Raw genomic sequence first — 20,518 nt, 5'->3', positions numbered from 1 at the left:
ATCTGAGGAATTGTGAATGGAGCACTGTGCAATCATCAGCGAACATCCCCATTTCTGACCTTATGATGGAGGGAAGGTCATTGATGAAGCAGCTGAAGATGGTTGGGCCTAGGACACTGCCCTGAGGAACTCCTGCAGAAATGTCCTGGGACTGAGATGATTGTCCTCCAACAACCACTACCTTTGTGCTAATTATGATTGCAGCCAATGGAGAGTTTTCCCCCTGATCCCTGTTGACCAGTTTTACTGGGGACCCTTGATGCCACACTCGGTCAAATGCTGCCTTGATGTCAAGGGCAGTCACTCTCACCTCACCTCTGGAATTCAGCTCTTTTGTCCATGTTTGGACCAAGGCTGTAATGAGGTCTGGAGCCGAGTGGTCCTGGCGGAACCCAAACTGAGCATCAGTGAGCAGATGCTGCTTGATGGCACTGGTTTGATGGTAATGGTAGAGTGAGGAATATGCCGGGCCATGAGGTTACAGATTGTGGTGAAATACAATTCTGCTGCTGCTGATGGCCCATAGTGCCTCATGGATGCCCAGTTTTGAGCTGCTTGATTTGTTCTTAATCTATCCCACTTTACACAGTGCTAGTGCCACACAACATGCTGGACGCTGTCCTCAGTGTGAAGGAGGGACTTAGTCTCCACAAGGACTGTGCGGTGGTCACCTTACCAATACTGTCATGGACAGATGCATTTACGACAGGTAGATTGGTGAGGACGAGTCAATAGGTTATTCCCTTATGTTGGTTCGCTCACCATCTGCCGCAGGCCCAGTCTGGCAGCTATGTCCTTCAGGATTCGGCCAGCTTGGTCAGTCATGGTGCTACCAAGCCACTCTTGGTGATGGACATTGAAGTCCCCCACCCAGAGTACATTCTGTGCCCTTGTTACCTTCAGTGTTTCCTCCAAGTGGTGTTCAACATGGAGGAGTACTGATTCTTTTTTTTTATTCGTTCATGGGATGTGGGCGTCGCTGGCAAGGCCGGCATTTATTGCCCATCCCTAATTGCCCTCGAGAAGGTGGTGGTGAGCCGCCTTCTTGAACCGCTGCAGTCTGTGTGGTGACGGTTCTCCCACAGTGCTGTTAGGAAGGGAGTTCCAGGATTTTGACCCAGCGACAATGAAGGAACGGCGATATATTTCCAAGTCGGGATGGTGTGTGACTTGGAGGGGAACGTGCAGGTGGTGTTGTTCCCATGCACCTGCTGCCCTTGTCCTTCTAGGTGGTAGAGGTCGCGGGTTTGGGAGGTGCTGTCGAAGAAGCCTTGGCGAGTTGCTGCAGTGCATCCTGTGGATGGTGCACACTGCAGCCACAGTGCGCCGGTGGTGAAGGGAGTGAATGTTTAGGGTGGTGGATGGGGTGCCAATCAAGCGGGCTGCTTTGTCCTGGATGGTGTCGAGCTTCTTAAGTGTTGTTGGAGCTGCACTCATCCAGGCAAGTGGAGAGTATTCCATCACACTCCTGACTTGTGCCTTGCAGATGGTGGAAAGGCTTTGGGGAGTCAGGAGGTGAGTCACTCGCCGCAGAATACCCAGCCTCTGACCTGCTCTCGTAGCCACAGTATTTATATGGCTGGTCCAGTTAAGTTTCTGGTCAATGGTGGCCCCCAGGATGTTGATGGTGGGGGATTCGGCGATGGTAATGCCGTTGAATGTCAAGGGGAGGTGGTTAGACTCTCTCTTGTTGGAGATGGTCATTGCCTGGCACTTGTCTGGCGCGAATGTTACTTGCCACTTATCAGCCCAAGCCTGGATGTTGTCTAGGTCTTGCTGCATGCGGGCACGGACTGCTTCATTATCTGAGGGGTTGCGAATGGAACTGAACACTGTGCAGTCATCAGCGAACATCCCCATTTCTGACCTTATGATGGAGGGAAGGTCATTGATGAAGCAGCTGAAGATGTTTGGGCCTAGGACACTGCCCTGAGGAACTCCTGCAGCAATGCCCTGGGGCTGAGATGATTGGCCTCCAACAACCACTACCATCTTCCTTTGTGCTAGGTTTGACTCCAGCCACTGGAGAGTTTTCCCCCTGATTCCTATTGACTTCAATTTTACTAGGGCTCCTTGGTGCCACACTCGGTCAAATGCTGCCTTGATGTCAAGGGCAGTCACTCTCACCTCACCTCTGGAATTCAGCTCTTTTGTCCATGTTTGGACCAAGGCTGTAATGAGGTCTGGAGCCGAGTGGTCCTGGCGGAACCCAAACTGAGCATCGGTGAGCAGGTTATTGGTGAGTAAGTGCCGCTTGATAGCACTGTCGACGACACCTTCCATCACTTTGCTGATGATTGAGAGTAGACTGATGGGGCGGTAATTGGCCGGATTGGATTTGTCCTGCTTTTTGTGGACAGGACATACCTGGGCAATTTTCCACATTGTCGGGTGGATGCCAGTGTTGTAGCTGTACTGGAACAGCTTGGCTAGAGGCGCAGCTAGTTCTGGAGCACAAGTCTTCAGCACTACAGCTGGGATGTTGTCGGGGCCCATAGCCTTTGCTGTATCCAGTGCACTCAGCCGTTTCTTGATATCACGTGGAGTGAATCGAATTGGCCGAAGACTGGCTTCCGTGATGGTGGGGATATTGGGAGGAGGCTGAGATGGATTATCCACTCGGCACTTCTGGCTGAAGATGGTTGCAAACGCTTCAGCCTTGTCTTTTGCACTCACGTCAGCTGAGGGAGGGCAGTAGGTGGTAATCAGCAGGAGGTTTCCTTGCCCATGTTTGACCTGATGCCATGAGGTTTCATGGGGTCTGGAATCAACGTTAAGGACTCCCAGGGCCATTCCCTCCTGACTGTATATCACTGTATCGCCACCTCTGGTGGGTCTGTCCTGCTGGTGGGACAGGACATACCCAGGGATGGTGATGGAGGAGTCTGGGATGTTGGCTATAGTCATACTTACAAAATCATATCTATATCAGGCTGTTGCTTGACAAGTCTGTGGGACAGCTCTTTCAACTTTGGGTCCAGTGCCCAGATGTTAGTGAGGAGGACTTTGCAGGGTTGACTGGGCTGGATGTACCTTCATCATATCCAAATCCAATACCTCAGTCGAAGCCAAGTGGTCAGTCGAGTTTTATTCTTCTTACACTTTTTTTGAGCGGATTGATACAACTGAGTGGCTTTCCAGGCCATTTCAGAGAGCAGTTAAGAGTCAACCACGTTGGTGTGGGACAGTAGTCACGTATAGGCCAGATAACAATCCGACAGCTTTATGGTCACTTACTGGTACCAGATTTTTGTTTCCAGATTTATTTAGTTTATTTAAAATGAATTCAAATTCACAAATTGCTCTTCATTGACAGACCAGGCCTGCAGATTACTAATCCAGTAACATAACTACTGCACTACTGTATCCGATTGTGTCCATTTTGTGAACGGTCCTGGCCTGCTTAACCCCAGTGTTGAGATTACCCGGTATGCTGGGAGGGGTCAGGGGCCCGGGGTCAGGTGCTGGGGGAGGGGCCGGGGACAGTTGATGGGGGAGAGGGAGGGGCCGGCGACAGGGGTTGGGGGAGGGGCCGGCGACAGGGGTTGGGGGAGGGGCCGGCGACAGGGGTTGGGGGAGGGGCCGGCGACAGGGGTTGGGGGAGAGGGAGGGGCCGGGGACAGGTGTTGGGGGAGGGGCCGGCGACAGGGGTTGGGGGAGGGGCCGGCGACAGGGGTTGGGGGAGGGGCCGGCGACGGGGGTTGGGGGAGGGGCCGGCGACGGGGGTTGGGGGAGGGGCCGGCGACGGGGGTTGGGGGAGGGACCGGGGACGGGGGTTGGGGGAGGGGCCGGCGACAGGGGTTGGGGGAGAGGGAGGGGCCGGGGACAGGGGTTGGGGGAGGGGCTGGGGACAGGGGGAGGGGCTGGGGACAGGGGGAGGGGCTGGGGACAGGGGGAGGGGCTGGGGACAGGGGGAGGGGCTGGGGACAGGGGGAGGGGCTGGGGACAGGGGGAGGGGCTGGGGACAGGGGGAGGGGCTGGGGACAGGGGGAGGGGCTGGGGACAGGGGGAGGGGCTGGGGACAGGGGGAGGGGCTGGGGACAGGGGGAGGGGCTGGGGACAGGGGGAGGGGCTGGGGACAGGGGGAGGGGCTGGGGACAGGGGGAGGGGCTGGGGACAGGGGGAGGGAGGGGCCGGGGACAGGTGTTGGGGGAGGGGCCTGGGACGGGGGTCAGGTGTTGGGGAAGGGGCCTGGGACGGGGGTCAGGTGTTGGGGGAGGGGCCTGGGACGGGGGTCAGGTGTTGGGGGAGGGGCCTGGGACCGGGGTCAGGTGTTGGGGGAGGGGCCTGGGACCGGGGTCAGGTGTTGGGGGAGGGGCCAGGGACCGGGGTCAGGTGTTGGGGGAGGGGCCTGGGACGGGGGTCAGGTGTTGGGAAGGTTCTGGAAACCGGCGGCTCCTTTAAGAGCCCGAGCCCGAGCCCGGACACACCTTCTGGGGGAGGAGTGGGTCCAGGGCGCAGGGACACGGCGGTTCGGAGCGGTGAGCGCGGCCTCAACATAAAACCCAAACCCCGGACTGACGGCGGGCCCGAGCCCGGTTCATGGCGTCTGCTGAGCGGGAGCTGCCCCCGGGCCTGGGCCTGACCGAAGGGGATGCCCGGGAGCGGGAGCGGCCCTTTGGAATCCTGAGGCTTCAGGAGGAGCGGGGCCCGGGGGCGGGGGCCGAGCCCGGATGGCAGGCCCCCATCTTCGCCTTCGCCCGCAAAGCGTCAGAAACCTTGGCTGCCGCCGCGGCTCAGAGCCGGGCCACAGAGACAGAGCAGGACCCGCCGGCCGGGAGCGGTGAGTGAGTGAGGGATGGAGGGAGAGGGCGCCCCATGTCTTATGGGGTGGGGGGGGAGAGGAGGAGAGGGCGCCCCATGTCTTGTGGGGGGGGGGGGGGGAGAGGAGGAGAGGGCGCCCCATGTCTTGTGGGGGAGGGGGGAGGAGGGGGCGCCCCATGTCTTGTGGGGGGGGGGGAGGAGGAGAGGGCGCCCCATGTCTTGTGGGGGAGGGGGGAGAGGAGGAGAGGGCGCCCCATGTCTTGTGGGGGGGGAGGAGGAGGGGGCGCCCCATGTCTTGTGGGGGGGGGAGAGGAGGAGAGGGCGCCCCATGTCTTGGGGGGAGGAGAGGGCGCCCCATGTCTTGTGGGGGGGGGGGGGAGGAGAGGGCGCCCCATGTCTTGTGGGGGGGGGGGGGGAGGAGAGGGCGCCCCATGTCTTGTGGGGGGGGAGGAGGAGAGGGCGCCCCATGTCTTGTGGGGGGGGAGGAGGAGGGGGCGCCCCATGTCTTGTGGGGGGGGAGGAGGAGGGGGCGCCCCATGTCTTGTGGGGGGGGAGGAGGAGGGGGCGCCCCATGTCTTGTGGGGGGGGAGGAGGAGGGGGCGCCCCATGTCTTGTGGGGGGGGAGGAGGAGGGGGCGCCCCATGTCTTGTGGGGGGGGAGGAGGAGGGGGCGCCCCATGTCTTGTGGGGGGGGAGGAGGAGAGGGCGCCCCATGTCTTGGGGGGGGGGGGGAGAGAGGGCGCCCCTTGTCATGTGGTGGGGGAGGAGGAGAGGGCGCCCCATGTCTTGTGGGGGGGGAGGAGGAGAGGGCGCCCCATGTCTTGTGGGGGGGGAGGAGGAGGGGGCGCCCCATGTCTTGTGGGGTGGGGGGGGGGGAGAGGAGGAGAGGGCGCCCCATGTCTTGTGGGGGGGGAGGAGGAGAGGGCGCCCCATGTCTTGTGGGGGGGGGAGGAGGAGAGGGCGCCCCATGTCTTGTGGGGGGGGAGGAGGAGGGGGCGCCCCATGTCTTGTGGGGGGGGGAGGAGGAGAGGGCGCCCCATGTCTTGGGGGGGGGGGGGGGGGAGAGAGGGCGCCCCTTGTCATGTGGTGGGGGAGGAGGAGAGGGCGCCCCATGTCTTGTGGGGGGGGAGGAGGAGAGGGCGCCCCATGTCTTGTGGGGTGGGGGGGGGGGAGAGGAGGAGAGGGCGCCCCATGTCTTGTGGGGGGGGAGGAGGAGGGGGCGCCCCATGTCTTGTGGGGTGGGGGGGGGGGAGAGGAGGAGAGGGCGCCCCATGTCTTGTGGGGGGGGGAGGAGGAGAGGGCGCCCCATGTCTTGTGGGGGGGGAGGAGGAGGGGGCGCCCCATGTCTTGTGGGGGGGGGAGGAGGAGAGGGCGCCCCATGTCTTGGGGGGGGGGGGGGGGAGGAGGGCGCCCCTTGTCATGTGGTGGGGGAGGAGGAGAGGGCGCCCCATGTCTTGTGGGGGGGGGAGGAGGAGAGGGCGCCCCATGTCTTGTGGGGGGGGAGGAGGAGAGGGCGCCCCATGTCTTGTGGGGGGGGGAGGAGGAGGGGGCGCCCCATGTCTTGTGGGGGGGGAGGAGGAGGGGGCGCCCCATGTCTTGTGGGGTGGGGGGGGGGGAGAGGAGGAGAGGGCGCCCCATGTGGGGGGGGGGGGGGGGAGAGAGAGGAGGAGAGGGCGCCCCATGTCTTGTGGGGTGGGGAGGGAGGAGGGGGCGCCCCATGTCATGGGGGGGGAGGAGGAGAGGGCGCCCCATGTCTTGTGGGGTGGGGAGGGAGGAGGGGGCGCCCCATGTCTTGTGGGGGGGGAGGAGGAGGGGGCGCCCCATGTCTTGTGGGGGGGGAGGAGGAGGGGGCGCCCCATGTCTTGTGGGGGGGAGGAGGAGGGGGCGCCCCATGTCTTGTGGGGGGGGAGGAGGAGAGGGCACCCCATGTCTTGTGGGGGGGGGGAGGTGAGGGCGCCCCATGTCTTGTGGGGTGGGGTGGGGGGGGGGGAAGAGGAGGAGAGGGTGCCCCATGTCTTGTGGGGTGGGAGGGGGGAAGAGAGGAGGAGAGGGTGCCCCATGTCTTGTGGGGGGGGAGAGGAGGAGAGGGTGCCCCATGTCTTGTGGGGGGGGGAGGAGGAGGGGGCGCCCCATGTCTTGTGGGGGGGGAGGAGGAGAGGGCACCCCATGTCTTGTCGGGGGGGGAGGTGAGGGCGCCCCATGTCTTGTGGGGTGGGGTGGGGGGGGGGAAGAGGAGGAGGAGGGCGCCCCATGTCTTGTGGGGTGGGGAGGGAGGAGGGGGGCGCCCCATGTCTTGTGGGGTGTGGGGGGGGAGGGAGGAGGAGAGGGCGCCCCATGTCTTGTGGGGGGGGGGGGGGGGCGAGGAGGAGAGGGCGCCCCATGTCTTGTGGGGGGGGGGGGGGGAGAGGAGGAGAGGACGCCCCATGTCTTGTGGGGGGGGGGGGGGGGAGAGAGGAGGAGAGGACGCCCCATGTCTTGTGGGGGGGAGGAGGAGAGGGCGCCCCATGTCTCGTGGGGGGGGGGGGGGAGGAGGAGGAGAGGGCGCCCCATGTCTCGTGGGGGGGGGGGGGGGAGAGGAGGAGAGGACGCCCCATGTCTTGTGTGGGGGGGGGGAGAAGGAGAGGGTGCCCCATGTCTCGTGGGGGGGGGGGGGGAGGAGGAGAGGACGCCCCATGTCTTGTGGGGGGGGAGGAGGAGGAGAGGGTGCCCCATGTCTCGTGGGGGGGGGGGGGGGGAGGAGGAGAGGACGCCCCATGTCTTGTGGGGGGGGGGGGAGAGAGGGCGCCCCATGTCTTGTGGGGGGGGAGGAGGAGAGGGCGCCCCATGTCTTGTGGAGGGGGAGGAGGAGAGGGCGCCCCATGTCTTGTGGGGGGGGAGGAGGAGAGGGCGCCCCATGTCTTGTGGAGGGGGAGGAGGAGAGGGCGCCCCATGTCTTGTGGGGGGGGGAGGAGGAGAGGGCGCCCCATGTCTTGTGGGGGGGGAGGAGGAGAGGGCGCCCCATGTCTTGTGGAGGGGGAGGAGGAGAGGGCGCCCCATGTCTTGTGGGGGGGGGGAGGAGGAGAGGGCGCCCCATGTCTTGTGGGGTGGAGGAGGAGAGGGCGCCCCATGTCTTGTGGGGTGGGGGGGGGGGGGGGGGGAGAGGAGGTGAGGGTGCCCCATGTCTTGTGGGGTGGGGAGGAGGAGAGGGCGCCCCATGTCTTGTGGGGTGGGGGGGGGGGGAGAGGAGGAGAGGGTGCCCCATGTCTTGTGGGGTGGGAGGGGGGAAGAGAGGAGGAGAGGGTGCCCCATGTCTTGTGGGGGGGGAGAGGAGGAGACGGCGCCCCATGTCTTGTGGGGGGGAGAGGAGGAGAGGGCGCCCCATGTCTTGTGGGGGGGGGGAGAGGAGGAGAGGGCGCCCCATGTCGTGGGGGGGGGGGGAGAGGAGGAGAGGGCGCCCCATGTCGTGGGGGGGGGGGGAGAGGAGGAGAGGGCGCCCCATGTCGTGGGGGGGGGGGAGGAGGAGAGGGCGCCCCATGTCTTGTGGGGTGGGGAGGGAGGAGGGGGCGCCCCATGTCTTGTGGGGGTGTGGGGGGGGGAGAGGAGGAGAGGGCGCCCCATGTCTTGTGGGGTGTGGGGGGGGAGAGGAGGAGAGGGCGCCCCATGTCTTGTGGGGGGGGGAGAGGAGGAGAGGGCGCCCCATGTCTTGTGGGGGGGGGAGAGGAGGAGAGGGCGCCCCATGTCTTGTGGGGGGGGGGGGGAGAGGAGGAGAGGGCGCCCCATGTCTTGTGGGGGGGGGAGAGGAGGAGAGGGCGCCCCATGTCTTGTGGGGGGGGGGGGGGAGAGGAGGAGAGGGCGCCCCATGTCTTGTGGGGTGGGGAGGGAGGAGGGGGCGCCCCATGTCTTGTGGGGTGTGGGGGGGAGGGAGGAGGAGAGGGCGCCCCATGTCTTGTGGGGGGGGGGGGGGGGGAGGAGAGGAGGAGAGGGCGCCCCATGTCTTGGGAGGGGGGGGGGGGGCGGGCGGGCGGGCGGGGGGAGAGGAGGAGAGGACCCATGTCTTGTGGGGGGGAGGAGGGGAGGAGGAGGAGAGGACGCCCCATGTCTTGTGGGGGGGGAGGAAGAGGTGAGGACGCCCCATGTCTTGTGGGGGGGGGGGGAGGAGGAGAGGACGCCCCATGTCTTGTGGGGGGGGGGGGGGGAGGAGGAGGAGAGGACGCCCCATGTCTTGTGGGGGGGGGAGGAAGAGGTGAGGACGCCCCATGTCTTGTGGGGGGGGGGGGGAGGAGGAGAGGACGCCCCATGTCTTGTGGGGGGGGGGGGGGGGGGAGGAGGAGAGGACGCCCCATGTCTTGTGGGGGGGGGGGGGGGGAGGAGGAGAGGACGCCCCATGTCTTGTGGCGGGGGGGGGGGGAGGAGGAGAGGACGCCCCATGTCTTGTGGGGGGGGGGGGGAGGAGGAGAGGACGCCCCATGTCTTGTGGGGGGGGGGGGGAGGAGGAGAGGGTGCCCCATGTCGTGGGGGGGGGGGGGAGGAGGAGGAGAGGGTGCCCCATGTCGTGGGGGGGGGGGGGAGGAGGAGAGGGTGCCCCATGTCTTGTGGGGGGGGAGGAGGAGAGGGCGCCCCATGTCTTGTGGGGGGGGAGGAGGAGAGGGCGCCCCATGTCTTGGGGGGGGAGGAGGAGAGGGCGCCCCATGTCTTGTGGGGGGGGAGGAGGAGAGGGCGCCCCATGTCTTGTGGGGGGGGAGGAGGAGAGGGCGCCCCATGTCTTGTGGGGGGGGAGGAGGAGAGGGCGCCCCATGTCTTGTGGGGGGGGGGGTGGGAAGAGGAGGAGAGGGCGCCCCATGTCTTGTGGGGGGGGGGGGGGTGGGAAGAGGAGGAGAGGGCGCCCCATGTCTTGTGGGGGGGGGGGGGGGGGGGAGAGAGAGGAGCGGAGGGCGCCCCATGTCTTGTGGGGGGGGGAGAGGAGGAGAGGGCGCCCCATGTCTTGTGGGGGGGGGAGAGGAGGAGAGGGCGCCCCATGTCTTGTGGGGGGGGGTGAGAGGAGGAGAGGGCGCCCCATGTCGTGGGGGGGGGGGAGGAGGAGAGGGCGCCCCATGTCGTGGGGGGGGGGGGGGGGGAGGAGGAGGGGGCGCCCCATGTCTTGTGGGGGGGGGAGGAGGAGAGGGCGCCCCATGTCTTGGGGGGGAGGAGGAGAGGGCGCCCCATGTCTTGTGGGGGGGGGGGGGGAGGAGGAGGAGGAGGAGGAGAGGGCGCCCCATGTCTTGTGGGGGGGGGGGAGGAGGAGGAGGAGAGGGCGCCCCATGTCTTGTGGGGGGGGGGGGGGGAGAGGAGGAGAGGGCGCCCCATGTCTTGTGGGGTGGGGGGGAGGGAGGAGGAGAGGGTGCCCCATGTCTTGGGGGGGGGGGGGGGGGGGGGGCGGGCGGGGGGAGAGGAGGAGAGGACCCATGTCTTGTGGGGGGGAGGAGGAGAGGGCGCCCCCATGTCTTGTGGCGGGGGGGGGGGGAGGAGGAGAGGACGCCCCATGTCTTGTGGGGGGGGGGGGGGGAGGAGGAGAGGACGCCCCATGTCTTGTGGGGGGGGGGGGGAGGAGGAGAGGGTGCCCCATGTCGTGGGGGGGGGGGGGGGAGGAGGAGGAGAGGATGCCCCATGTCGTGGGGGGGGGGGGAGGAGGAGAGGGTGCCCCATGTCGTGGGGGGGGGGGGGAGGAGGAGGAGAGGATGCCCCATGTCGTGGGGGGGGGGGGGAGGAGGAGAGGGTGCCCCATGTCTTGTGGGGGGGGAGGAGGAGAGGGCGCCCCATGTCTTGTGGGGGGGGGAGGAGGAGAGGGCGCCCCATGTCTTGTGGGGGGGGAGGAGGAGAGGGCGCCCCATGTCTTGTGGGGGGGGAGGAGGAGAGGGCGCCCCATGTCTTGTGGGGGGGGAGGAGGAGAGGGCGCCCCATGTCTTGTGGGGGGGGAGGAGGAGAGGGCGCCCCATGTCTTGTGGGGGGGGGGGTGGGAAGAGGAGGAGAGGGCGCCCCATGTCTTGTGGGGGGGGGGGGGGGGTGGGAAGAGGAGGAGAGGGCGCCCCATGTCTTGTGGGGGGGGGAGAGGAGGAGAGGGCGCCCCATGTCTTGTGGGGGGGGGAGAGGAGGAGAGGGCGCCCCATGTCTTGTGGGGGGGGGGGGGAGAGGAGGAGAGGGCGCCCCATGTCGTGGGGGGGGGGGAGGAGGAGAGGGCGCCCCATGTCTTGTGGGGTGGGGAGGGAGGGAGGAGGAGAGGGTGCCCCATGTCGTGGGGGGGGGGGGGCAGGAGGAGGGGGCGCCCCATGTCTTGTGGGGGGGGGGAGGAGGAGAGGGCGCCCCATGTCTTGGGGGGGAGGAGGAGAGGGCGCCCCATGTCTTGTGGGGGGGGGGGGGGGGGAGGAGGAGGAGGAGAGGGCGCCCCATGTCTTGTGGGGGGGGGGGGGGAGGAGGAGGAGGAGAGGGCGCCCCATGTCTTGTGGGGGGGGGGGGAGAGGAGGAGAGGGCGCCCCATGTCTTGTGGGGTGGGGGGGAGGGAGGAGGAGAGGGTGCCCCATGTCTTGGGGGGGGGGGGGGGCGGGCGGGCGGGGGGAGAGGAGGAGAGGACCCATGTCTTGTGGGGGGGAGGAGGAGAGGGCGCCCCATGTCTTGTGGCGGGGGGGGGGGAGGAGGAGAGGACGCCCCATGTCTTGTGGGGGGGGGGGGGGGAGGAGGAGAGGACGCCCCATGTCTTGTGGGGGGGGGGGAGGAGGAGAGGGTGCCCCATGTCGTGGGGGGGGGGGGGGAGGAGGAGGAGAGGGTGCCCCATGTCGTGGGGGGGGGGGGGAGGAGGAGAGGGTGCCCCATGTCTTGTGGGGTGGGGGGGAGGGAGGAGGAGAGGGCGCCCCATGTCTTGTGGTGGGGGGGAGAGAGGAGGAGAGGGCGCCCCATGTCTTGTGGGGTGGGGGGGGGGGGAAAGAGGAGGAGAGGGCGCCCCATGTCTTGTGGGGGGGGGGGGAGAGGAGGAGAGGGCGCCCCATGTCTTGTGGGGTGGGGGGGAGGGAGGAGGAGAGGGTGCCCCATGTCTTGGGGGGGGGGGGGGGGGGCGGGCGGGGGGAGAGGAGGAGAGGACCCATGTCTTGTGGGGGGGAGGAGGAGAGGGCGCCCCATGTCTTGTGGGGGGGGGGGGGAGGAGGAGAGGACGCCCCATGTCTTGTGGGGGGGGAGGAGGAGGAGAGGGTGCCCCATGTCTCGTGGTGGGGGGGGGGGGAGGAGGAGAGGACGCCCCATGTCTTGTGGGGGGGGGGAGAAGGAGAGGGCGCCCCATGTCGTGGGGGGGGGAAGGAGGAGAGGGTGCCCCATGTCGTGGGGGGGGGGGGGGGGGGGGGAGGAGGGTGCGCCCCATGTCTTGTGGGGGGGGGAGGAGGAGAGGGAGCCCCATGTCTTGGGGGGGAGGAGGAGAGGGCGCCCCATGTCTTGTGGGGGGGGGGGGGGAGGAGGAGGAGGAGAGGGCGCCCCATGTCTTGTGCGGGGGGAGAGGAGGAGAGGGCGCCCCATGTCTTGTGGGGGGGGGGGGTGGGAAGAGGAGAGGGCGCCCCATGTCTTGTGGGGGGGGGGAGAGGAGGAGAGGGCGCCCCATGTCTTGTGGGGTGGGGGGGGGGGGGGGAAAGAGGAGGAGAGGGCGCCCCATGTGTTGTGGGGGCGGGGGAGAGGAGGAGAGGGCGCCCCATGTCTTGTGGGGGGGGGGGGGGAGAGAGAGGAGGAGAGGGCGCCCCATGTATTGTGGGGGGGGGGTGGAGGAGGAGAGGACGCCCCATGTCTTGTGGGGTGGGGGGGGGGGGAAGAGGAGGAGAGGGCGCCCCATGTCTTGTGGGGAGGGGGGGGCGGGGGGAGAGGAGGAGAGGACGCCCCATGTCTTGTGGGGGGGGGGAGGAGGAGAGGGCGCCCCATGTCTTGTGGGGGGTGGGGGAGGAGGGGAGGACGGCTCATGTCTTGTGGGGGAGGAGAGGGAGGAGGAGAGGGCGCCCCATGTCTTGTGGGGAGGGAGGAGGGGGCGCCCCATGTCTTGTGGGGGGGGAGGAGGAGAGGGCGCCCCATGTCTTGTGGGGGGGGAGGAGGAGAGGGTGCCCCATGTCTTGGGGGGGAGGAGGAGAGGGCGCCCCATGTCTTGTGGGGGGGGGAGGAGGAGAGGGCGCCCCATGTCTTGTGGAGGAGGAGAGGGCGCCCCATGTCTTGTGGGGAGGGAGGAGGGGGCGCCCCATGTCTTGTGGGGAGGGAGGAGGGGGCGCCCCATGTCTTGAGGGGAGGGAGGAGGAGAGGGCGCCCCATGTCTCGAGGGGAGGGAGGAGGAGAGGGCGCCCCATGTCTCGAGGGGAGGGAGGAGGAGAGGGCGCCCCATGTCTCGAGGGGAGGGAGGAGGAGAGGGCGCCCCATGTCTCGAGGGGAGGGAGGAGGAGAGGGCGCCCCATGTCTCGAGGGGGGGGGAAGGAGGAGAGGGCGCCCCATGTCTCGAGGGGGGGGGGGGAAGGAAGAGAGGGCGCCCCATGTCTTGTGGGGGGGGGGAGGAGGAGAGGGCGCCCCATGTCTTGTGGGGTGGGCAGGAGGAGAGGGCGCCCCATGTCTTGTGGTGTGGAGAGAGCGAGGGGGGGGCTCCGGAGATTGGAACCCATGTCCCACATTGACATGGTGGCCCACTGTTGCTGACGTGTGTTTTTCTCATTGCCCAGTGCTGAGGGACCCGATGGCCATTGAACGAACAAATCTGCTGAACATGGCGAATCTGAGCATTAAAGGGCTGATTGAATCGGCCCTGAGCTTCGGCCGGACTCTGGACTCGGACTATGCCCCACTGCAGCAGTTCTTTGTTGTGATGGAGCACTGTCTCAAGCATGGACTGAAAGGTAAAACGTAACCTTCCTGAAATTAAACCCTTGTCTTGCTCTCAATGATACACATTTTCTTGGTGCTATTCTTGTTCTTTAAACCCTCTGACTGAGAGGGATTGTATGGTGTCCTCCCCCCTCATTTCTGGAGTGCAGTTCTCGGCACTACCAGCCCACTCAGACTTGCCTTAGGAATTCACTCTTCATTTGTGAACCTAGGCAGTGAGTGTTCGCGAGATATTCAACCACTAGGGACACCTGTCCTATTTGATGCTCATGCAGCATCCAGGGGTCAGTGTATAGTCATCAGGTCCTGGTTCATGTATTCCTCTCTCCTGACCTAGTGGTGCTAAAGTTGACTGTACTGCTTGTGCTGCTGCCGCTGTAGAACAGTGGATGATTTAAGTCCGTTCCACACTTCTGTACAGTTTAGAGTATCGCAGATTCTGAGATGTTCCCTGTAGAACTTGGGTTGTTTACATTTCTACACACTGGGGGTGAAATTCAACTTCAGAGGAGTAAATTGGGCAGTATTGGAGCAGCTGCCTGTTATACACCCTCCCCTATTTTCCTATTCACTGACTTCTGTGGGTGGATGGGTGGGTAGGCATTGGGCAGCTGGCCTCGAAGTTGAATTTCGCTCCCAGCATCTGTCCAAAGATCTTCGCGATCAATATAAGGTGGTGCACTTTGGTAGGAAAAATAAGGAGGCCACGTACTGCTTGGAGAATAAGAGTCTAAATGGGATAGAGGAGCAAAGGGATCTGGGGGTATAGATACACATCACAAAGTAGTAATGCAGGTTAATAAAGCAGTAAAAAAGCAAACCTAGCACTGGGATTATTTCTAGAGGATAGAATTAAAAAGCAAAGAAATTATGTCAAACTTATATAGAACAGTGTACAGATGATACAAAAATTGGCCGTGTGGTTGATAGTGAGGAGGAAAGCTGTAGACTGCAGGAAGATATCAATCGACTGGTCAGGTGGGCAGAAAAGTGGCAAATGGAATTCAATCCAGAGAAGTGTGAGGTAATGCATTTGGGGAGGGCAAACAAGGTAAGGGAACACACAATAAATGGAAGGGTACTGAAAGGTGTAGAGGAACAGAGGGACCTTGGAGTGCATGTCCACAGATCCCTGAAGGTAGCAGGACAGGTAGATAAGGGGGTTAAGAAGGCATATAGGATACTTTCTTTTATTAGCCGAGGATTAGAATATAAGAGCAGGGAGGTTATGCTAGAACTGTATAAAACACTGGTTAGGCCACAGCTTGAGTACTGTGTACAGTTCTGGTTGCCACGTTACAGGAAGGATGTAATTGCACTAGAGAGGGTACAGAGGAGATTTACGAGAATGTTGGCAGGGCTGGAGAATTTTAGCTGAGGAAAGATTGGATAGGCTGGGGTTGTTTTCTTGGAACAGAGGAGGTTGAGAGGTGATTTAATTGAGGTGTATAAAATTATGAGGGACCTAGACAGAGTGGATAGGAAGGACCCATTTCCCTTAGCAGAGAGGTCAATAACCAGGAGGCATAGATTTAAAGTGATTGGTAGAAGGATTAGAGGGGAGCTGAGGAGAAATGTTTTCACCCAGAGGGTGGTGGGGGTCTGGAACTCACTGCCTGAAAGGGTGGTAGAGGCAGAAACCCTCATCATATTTTAAAAAGTACTTGGATGTGCACCTGAAGTGCCGTAACCTACAAGGCTATGGACCAAGTTCTGGAAAGTCGGATTTGGCTGGGTAGCTCATTTTCGGCCGACGTGGACACTGTGTGGGCTGAATGGCCTCCTGTGCAGTAAATTTTCTATGATTCTAACTTTGGTTAGACCACACTTTGAGTACTGTGAAGAGTTCAGATCTCCATATTTTAAAAAGGATATAGAGGCACTAGAAAGGGTGCAAAAAAGATTTACAAGGATGATACCAGAACTGAGAAGTTATATCTCTCAGGAAAGATTGAACAGGCTGGGGCAGTTTTCTCTAGAAAAGAGAAGGCTGAGGGGTAACCCGATAGAGGTCTTCAAGATAATGAAAGGGTTTGATAGGGTAGAAGTAGAGAAAATGTTTCCACTTGTGGGGAGTCCAAAACTAGAGGCCATAAAAATAAAATTCAATAGGGAATTCAGGAGTCACTTCTTTACCCAGAGTGGTAAGAATGTGGAACTCACTACCACAAGGAGCAGTTGAGGCAAATAGCATAGATGCATTTAAAGGGAAGCTAAATAAGTACACAAAGGAATAGAAGGATATGCTAACCGTGTTGGATGAAGTAGGGAGGGAGGAGGCTTTTGTGGAGCATAGATCAGTTGGGCCGAATGGTCTTTTTCTGTGCTCCAAAATTCTACGTGATCTTGGGAAGAAGAGGAGTTGGGTGAAGGCAGTTCTGGATTGCTCCATTACAGTGGAGTCTGAATGCTGTATCATTAGGCTTTTCTATAAACTATGTGCTCTAGTTGGTACGCCGTGGGTTAATGCAGTGACATTCCCTTTACTTGACTCCCAACCCCTCTAGTCCCATTGTGAGAGAATTGTGAATTGCCTACACCATGTACCCCTTAACCTGTGACTGAGATTGCCGTTCTCAGTGTGCTATCTCAGGTTCACTAGTCGTGTACAGGTTGTCTAGTTTCTATATGTAACTCCAACTCATCTACGTGTGAGCTGAGTTCCCATTCCTCCCTGGCTACCTCGATCCATTTGGCCCTCCCTTCCCCTTGTTCTTTCTCAGTGCATCTCATTAACATTCTTCCTCTTGAGCCCCTCTCTTTGGGGTTGATTTTCGGGTACCTGTTTCCGAACATGTCATTTTGAGCAGCTCACCAATCGGAGAGGGCCAAAACTGCAAGGGTTCCGTCGCGGAGCCTGGCCGATGCGGGTGGGGAGGGGGGTGTCATGGGGGTATTCTCCCCCATGCCCATCAATGCTCCCACCTTCAGCTTTCACACAGCAGGAAATCGCACGGTCTCTGGGAGCAAACCTGTGACCATTTCCCTCTTTGTCTATCTCTCCACGGCGACACCCACCTTGTGCGTCATCTACTACCCATTTACTCTATGCCATCTTAGAAATGGATGGTGTCAGCTATGAGCCATCCTGTCACTTTCCCCTCCCTCGCCTCCCACCCAAACAGTTGCGGGGGTGGGCAAACTGTGGGACAATGTACAGAGGGATCTCTGAGAATGCTCAGTAAAAGCAGAGACTGAACATGTCCTTTTTTTGACAGCTGCTGCCAAGTGATCCTTTTATTTGCCGTTTTGTGGGGGTAAAGTATATGGGCTGGCGTGGCATCGCAGAGCTTTGCTTGGGAAGAGGACGTATTGCAAGTTTGGACGTGGGGGGTGTGTGTGTGTCCGATTTGCGTCCTGTATAATAGTCTCAGTGCCCAAAGTCCTGATGTGGCATGGATGTTAGAGAACTTGGTGAAATAAATAGTGATGTCTTGAGGAGTGTACATATTACAGAGAGGGAGGTGCTGGAAGTCTTAACGCGCATCAAGGTAGATAAATCTCCGGGACCTGATGAAATGTATCCCAGGACGTTATGGGAGGTGAGGGAGGAAATTGCGGGTCCCCTAGCAGAGATATTTGAATCATCGACAGCTACAGGTGAGGTGCCTGAAGATTGGAGGGTAGCAAATGTTGTGCCTTTGTTTAAGAAGGGAGGCAGGGAAAAGCCTGGGAACTACAGACCGGTGAGCCTGATATCTGTAGTGGGTAAGTTGTTCGAGGGTATTCTGAGAGACAGGATCTACAGGCATTTGGAGAGGCAGGGACTGATTAGGAACAGTCAGCATGGTTTTGTGAGAGGAAAATCATGTCTCACGAATTTGATTGAGTTTTTTGAAGGGGTAACCAAGAAGATAGATGAGGGCTGTGCAGTAGACATGGTCTACATGGACTTTAGCAAAGCCTTTGACAAGGTACCGCATGGTAGGTTGTTACATAAGGTTAAATCTCATGGGATCCAAGGTGAGGTAGCCAATTGGATACAAAATTGGCTTGACGACAGAAGACAGAGGGTGGTTGTAGAGGGTTGTCTTTCAAACTGGAGGCCTGTGACCAGCGGTGTGCCTCAGGGATCGGTGCTGGGTCCGCTGTTATTTGTTATTTATATTAATGATTTGGATGAGAATTTAGGAGGCATGGTTAGTAAGTTTGCAGATGACACCAAGATTGGTGGCATTGTGGACAGTGAAGAAGGTTATCCAGGATTGCAACGGGATCTTTATAAATTGGGCCAGTGGGCCGATGAATGGCAGATGGAGTTTAATTTAGATAAATGTGAGGTGATGCATTTTGGTAGATCGAATCGGGCCAGGACCTACTCCGTTAATGGTAGGGCGTTGGGGAGAGTTATAGAACAAAGAGATCTAGGAGTACAGGTTCATAGCTCCTTGAAAGTGGAGTCACAGGTGGATAGGGTGGTGAAGAAGGCATTCGGCATGCTTGGTTTCATTGGTCAGAACATTGAATACAGGAGTTGGGATGTCTTGTTAAAGTTGTACAAGACATTAGTTAGGCCACACTTGGAATACTGTGTACAGTTCTGGTCACCCTATTATAGAAAGGATATTGGGGAGGGTTTAAACTAAAGTGGCAGGGGGTTGGGAACCTGAGCAGGGAGAGAGAGGAAAGCGTAACAGGAAGGGACAGAAGGTATGGAGTAATAGGTAAAGTGTTAAAAAAGGAAAAAGCAGGAACTAAGCGTCACAAAACAGATTTGAAAGTTCTTTATCTGAATGCACGTAGCATTCGTAAGAAAATGGACGAGTTAACGGCACAAATAACTACGTATGGGTATGATCTTGTGGCCATTACAGAAACATGGCTGCAGGGTGACAACGACTGGGAATTAAATATGCCAGGGTATTTAACAATCAGGAAGGACAGGCAGGAAGGAAGGGGAGGTGGGGTGGCTATGTTAATAAAGGAAGGAATCACTGTAATACAGAGAAATGATATTGGGACAAAGCATCAAGATAATGAAACAGTTTGGGTGGAGATAAGGAATAATAAGGGAAAAAAAACATTAGTGGGCGTAGTATATAGGCCTCCTAATAGTTGCAACTCTGCTGGAAGAAGTATTAATCAGGAGATAGTCGGGGCATGTAATAAGAGAACAGCCATAATTATGGGGGATTTTAATTATCATATTAACTGGACAAATCAAATTGGGCAGAGCAGCCTTGAGGACGAGTTCATTGAATGCATCAGGGATGGATTTCTTGAGCAGTATGTAACTGATCCAACAAGGGGGCAGGCAACCTTGGACCTGGTCCTGTGTAATGAGTCCGGATTAATTAATAATGTCCTAGTTAAGGATCCCCTTGGAACGAGCGACCACAACATGGTTGAATTCCATATCCAATTAGAGGGTGAGAAGGTTGATTCTCAAACAAGCGTACTGAGCTTGAATAAAGGAGACTATGATGGTATGAGAGCGGAATTGATTAAAGTGGACTGGGAAAATAGATTAAAGGGTAAGACGGTACATGAGCAGTGGTGTTCATTTAGGGAGTTATTTTACAACTTTCAAAATAAATATATTCCACTGAGGAAAAAAGGGTGTAAAAGAAATGACAGCCATCCGTGGCTAAGTAAAGAAATCAAGGATAGTATCCGACTAAAAACAAGGACATATAAGGTAGCCAAACTTAGTGGGAGGATAGAAGATTGGGAATTCTTCAAAAGACAGCAAAAAGTAACTAAAGGATTGATTAAGAAAGGGAAGTTAGATTATGAAAAGAAATTAGCAAAAAATATAAAAACAGATAGCAAGAGTTTCTATAGTTATATAAAAAGAAAAAGGGTGGCTAAGGCAAACATAGGTCCCTTAGAGGATGAGACCGGGAAATTAATGGTGGGAAACATGGAGATGGCAAAAATGCTGAACAAATATTTTGTTTCAGTCTTTACAGTAGAGGACACTAAGAATATCCCAACACTGGACAAACAGGGGACTCTCGGGGGGGAGGAGCTAAATACGATTAAAATCACTCAGGAGATGGTACTCAGTAAAATAATGGGACTCAAGGCGGATAAATCCCCTGGACCTGATGGCTTCCATCCTAGGGTCTTGAGGGAAGTGGCAGTAGGGATTGTGGATGCTTTGGTGATAGTTTTCCAAAATTCCCTGGACTCAGGAGAGGTCCCGGCAGATTGGAAAACTGCTAATGTAACACCGTTATTTAAAAAGGGTAGTAGGCAGAAGGCTGGAAATTATAGGCCAGTTAGCTTAACATCTGTGGTGGGTAAAATTTTGGAGTCTATTATTAAGGAGACAGTAACGGAACATTCAGATAAGCATAATTTAATAGGACAAAGTCAGCATGGCTTTATGAAGGGGAAGTCATGTCTGACAAATTTGCTTGAGTTCTTCGAGGATATAACGTATAGGGTGGATAAAGGGGAACCAGTGGACATAGTGTATTTAGACTTCCAGAAGGCATTCGACAAGGTGCCACATAAAAGATTACTTAAGATAAAAAATCACGGGATTGGGGGTAATATTCTGGCATGGGTGGAGGATTGGTTATCAAACAGGAAGTAGAGAGTTGGGATAAATGGTTCATTTTCGGACTGGCAACCAGTAACCAGTGGTGTTCCACAGGGGTCGGTGCTGGGTCCCCAACTCTTTACAATCTATATTAACGATTTGGAGGAGGGGACCGAGTGCAACATATCAAAATTTGCAGATGATACAAAGATGGGAGGGAAAGTAGAGAGTGAGGAGGACATAAAAAACCTGCAAGGGGATATAGACAGGCTGGGTGAGTGGGCGGAGATTTGGCAGATGCAATATAATATTGGAAAATGTGAGGTTATGCACTTTGGCAGGAAAAATCAGAGAGCAAGTTATTTTCTTAATGGCGAGAGACTGGAAAGTACTGCAGTACAAAGGGATCTGGGGGTCCTAA

The 20,518-nt window shown here is 59.4% G+C and overlaps 1 protein-coding gene across 1 annotated transcript in view; it reads left to right on the top strand.

Annotated features, from left to right (window-relative positions):
• Window positions 1-4,355: 4,355 nt before the first annotated feature.
• The window catches only part of LOC137340225 (RUN and FYVE domain-containing protein 2-like), a 43,989-nt gene continuing 27,826 nt past the window's right edge, over window positions 4,356-20,518 (top strand). The window contains 2 exon segments of the mRNA XM_068002641.1: window positions 4,356-4,783; window positions 13,445-13,618. Coding sequence (XP_067858742.1) covers window positions 4,543-4,783; window positions 13,445-13,618 — 415 coding nt within the window. The 5' untranslated portion in view covers window positions 4,356-4,542.

The sequence above is a fragment of the Heptranchias perlo genome, chromosome 21, assembly GCF_035084215.1.
Source record: "Heptranchias perlo isolate sHepPer1 chromosome 21, sHepPer1.hap1, whole genome shotgun sequence".
Taxonomy (NCBI): domain Eukaryota; kingdom Metazoa; phylum Chordata; class Chondrichthyes; order Hexanchiformes; family Hexanchidae; genus Heptranchias; species Heptranchias perlo.
This window is presented reverse-complemented; position numbering and strand designations above follow the sequence as displayed.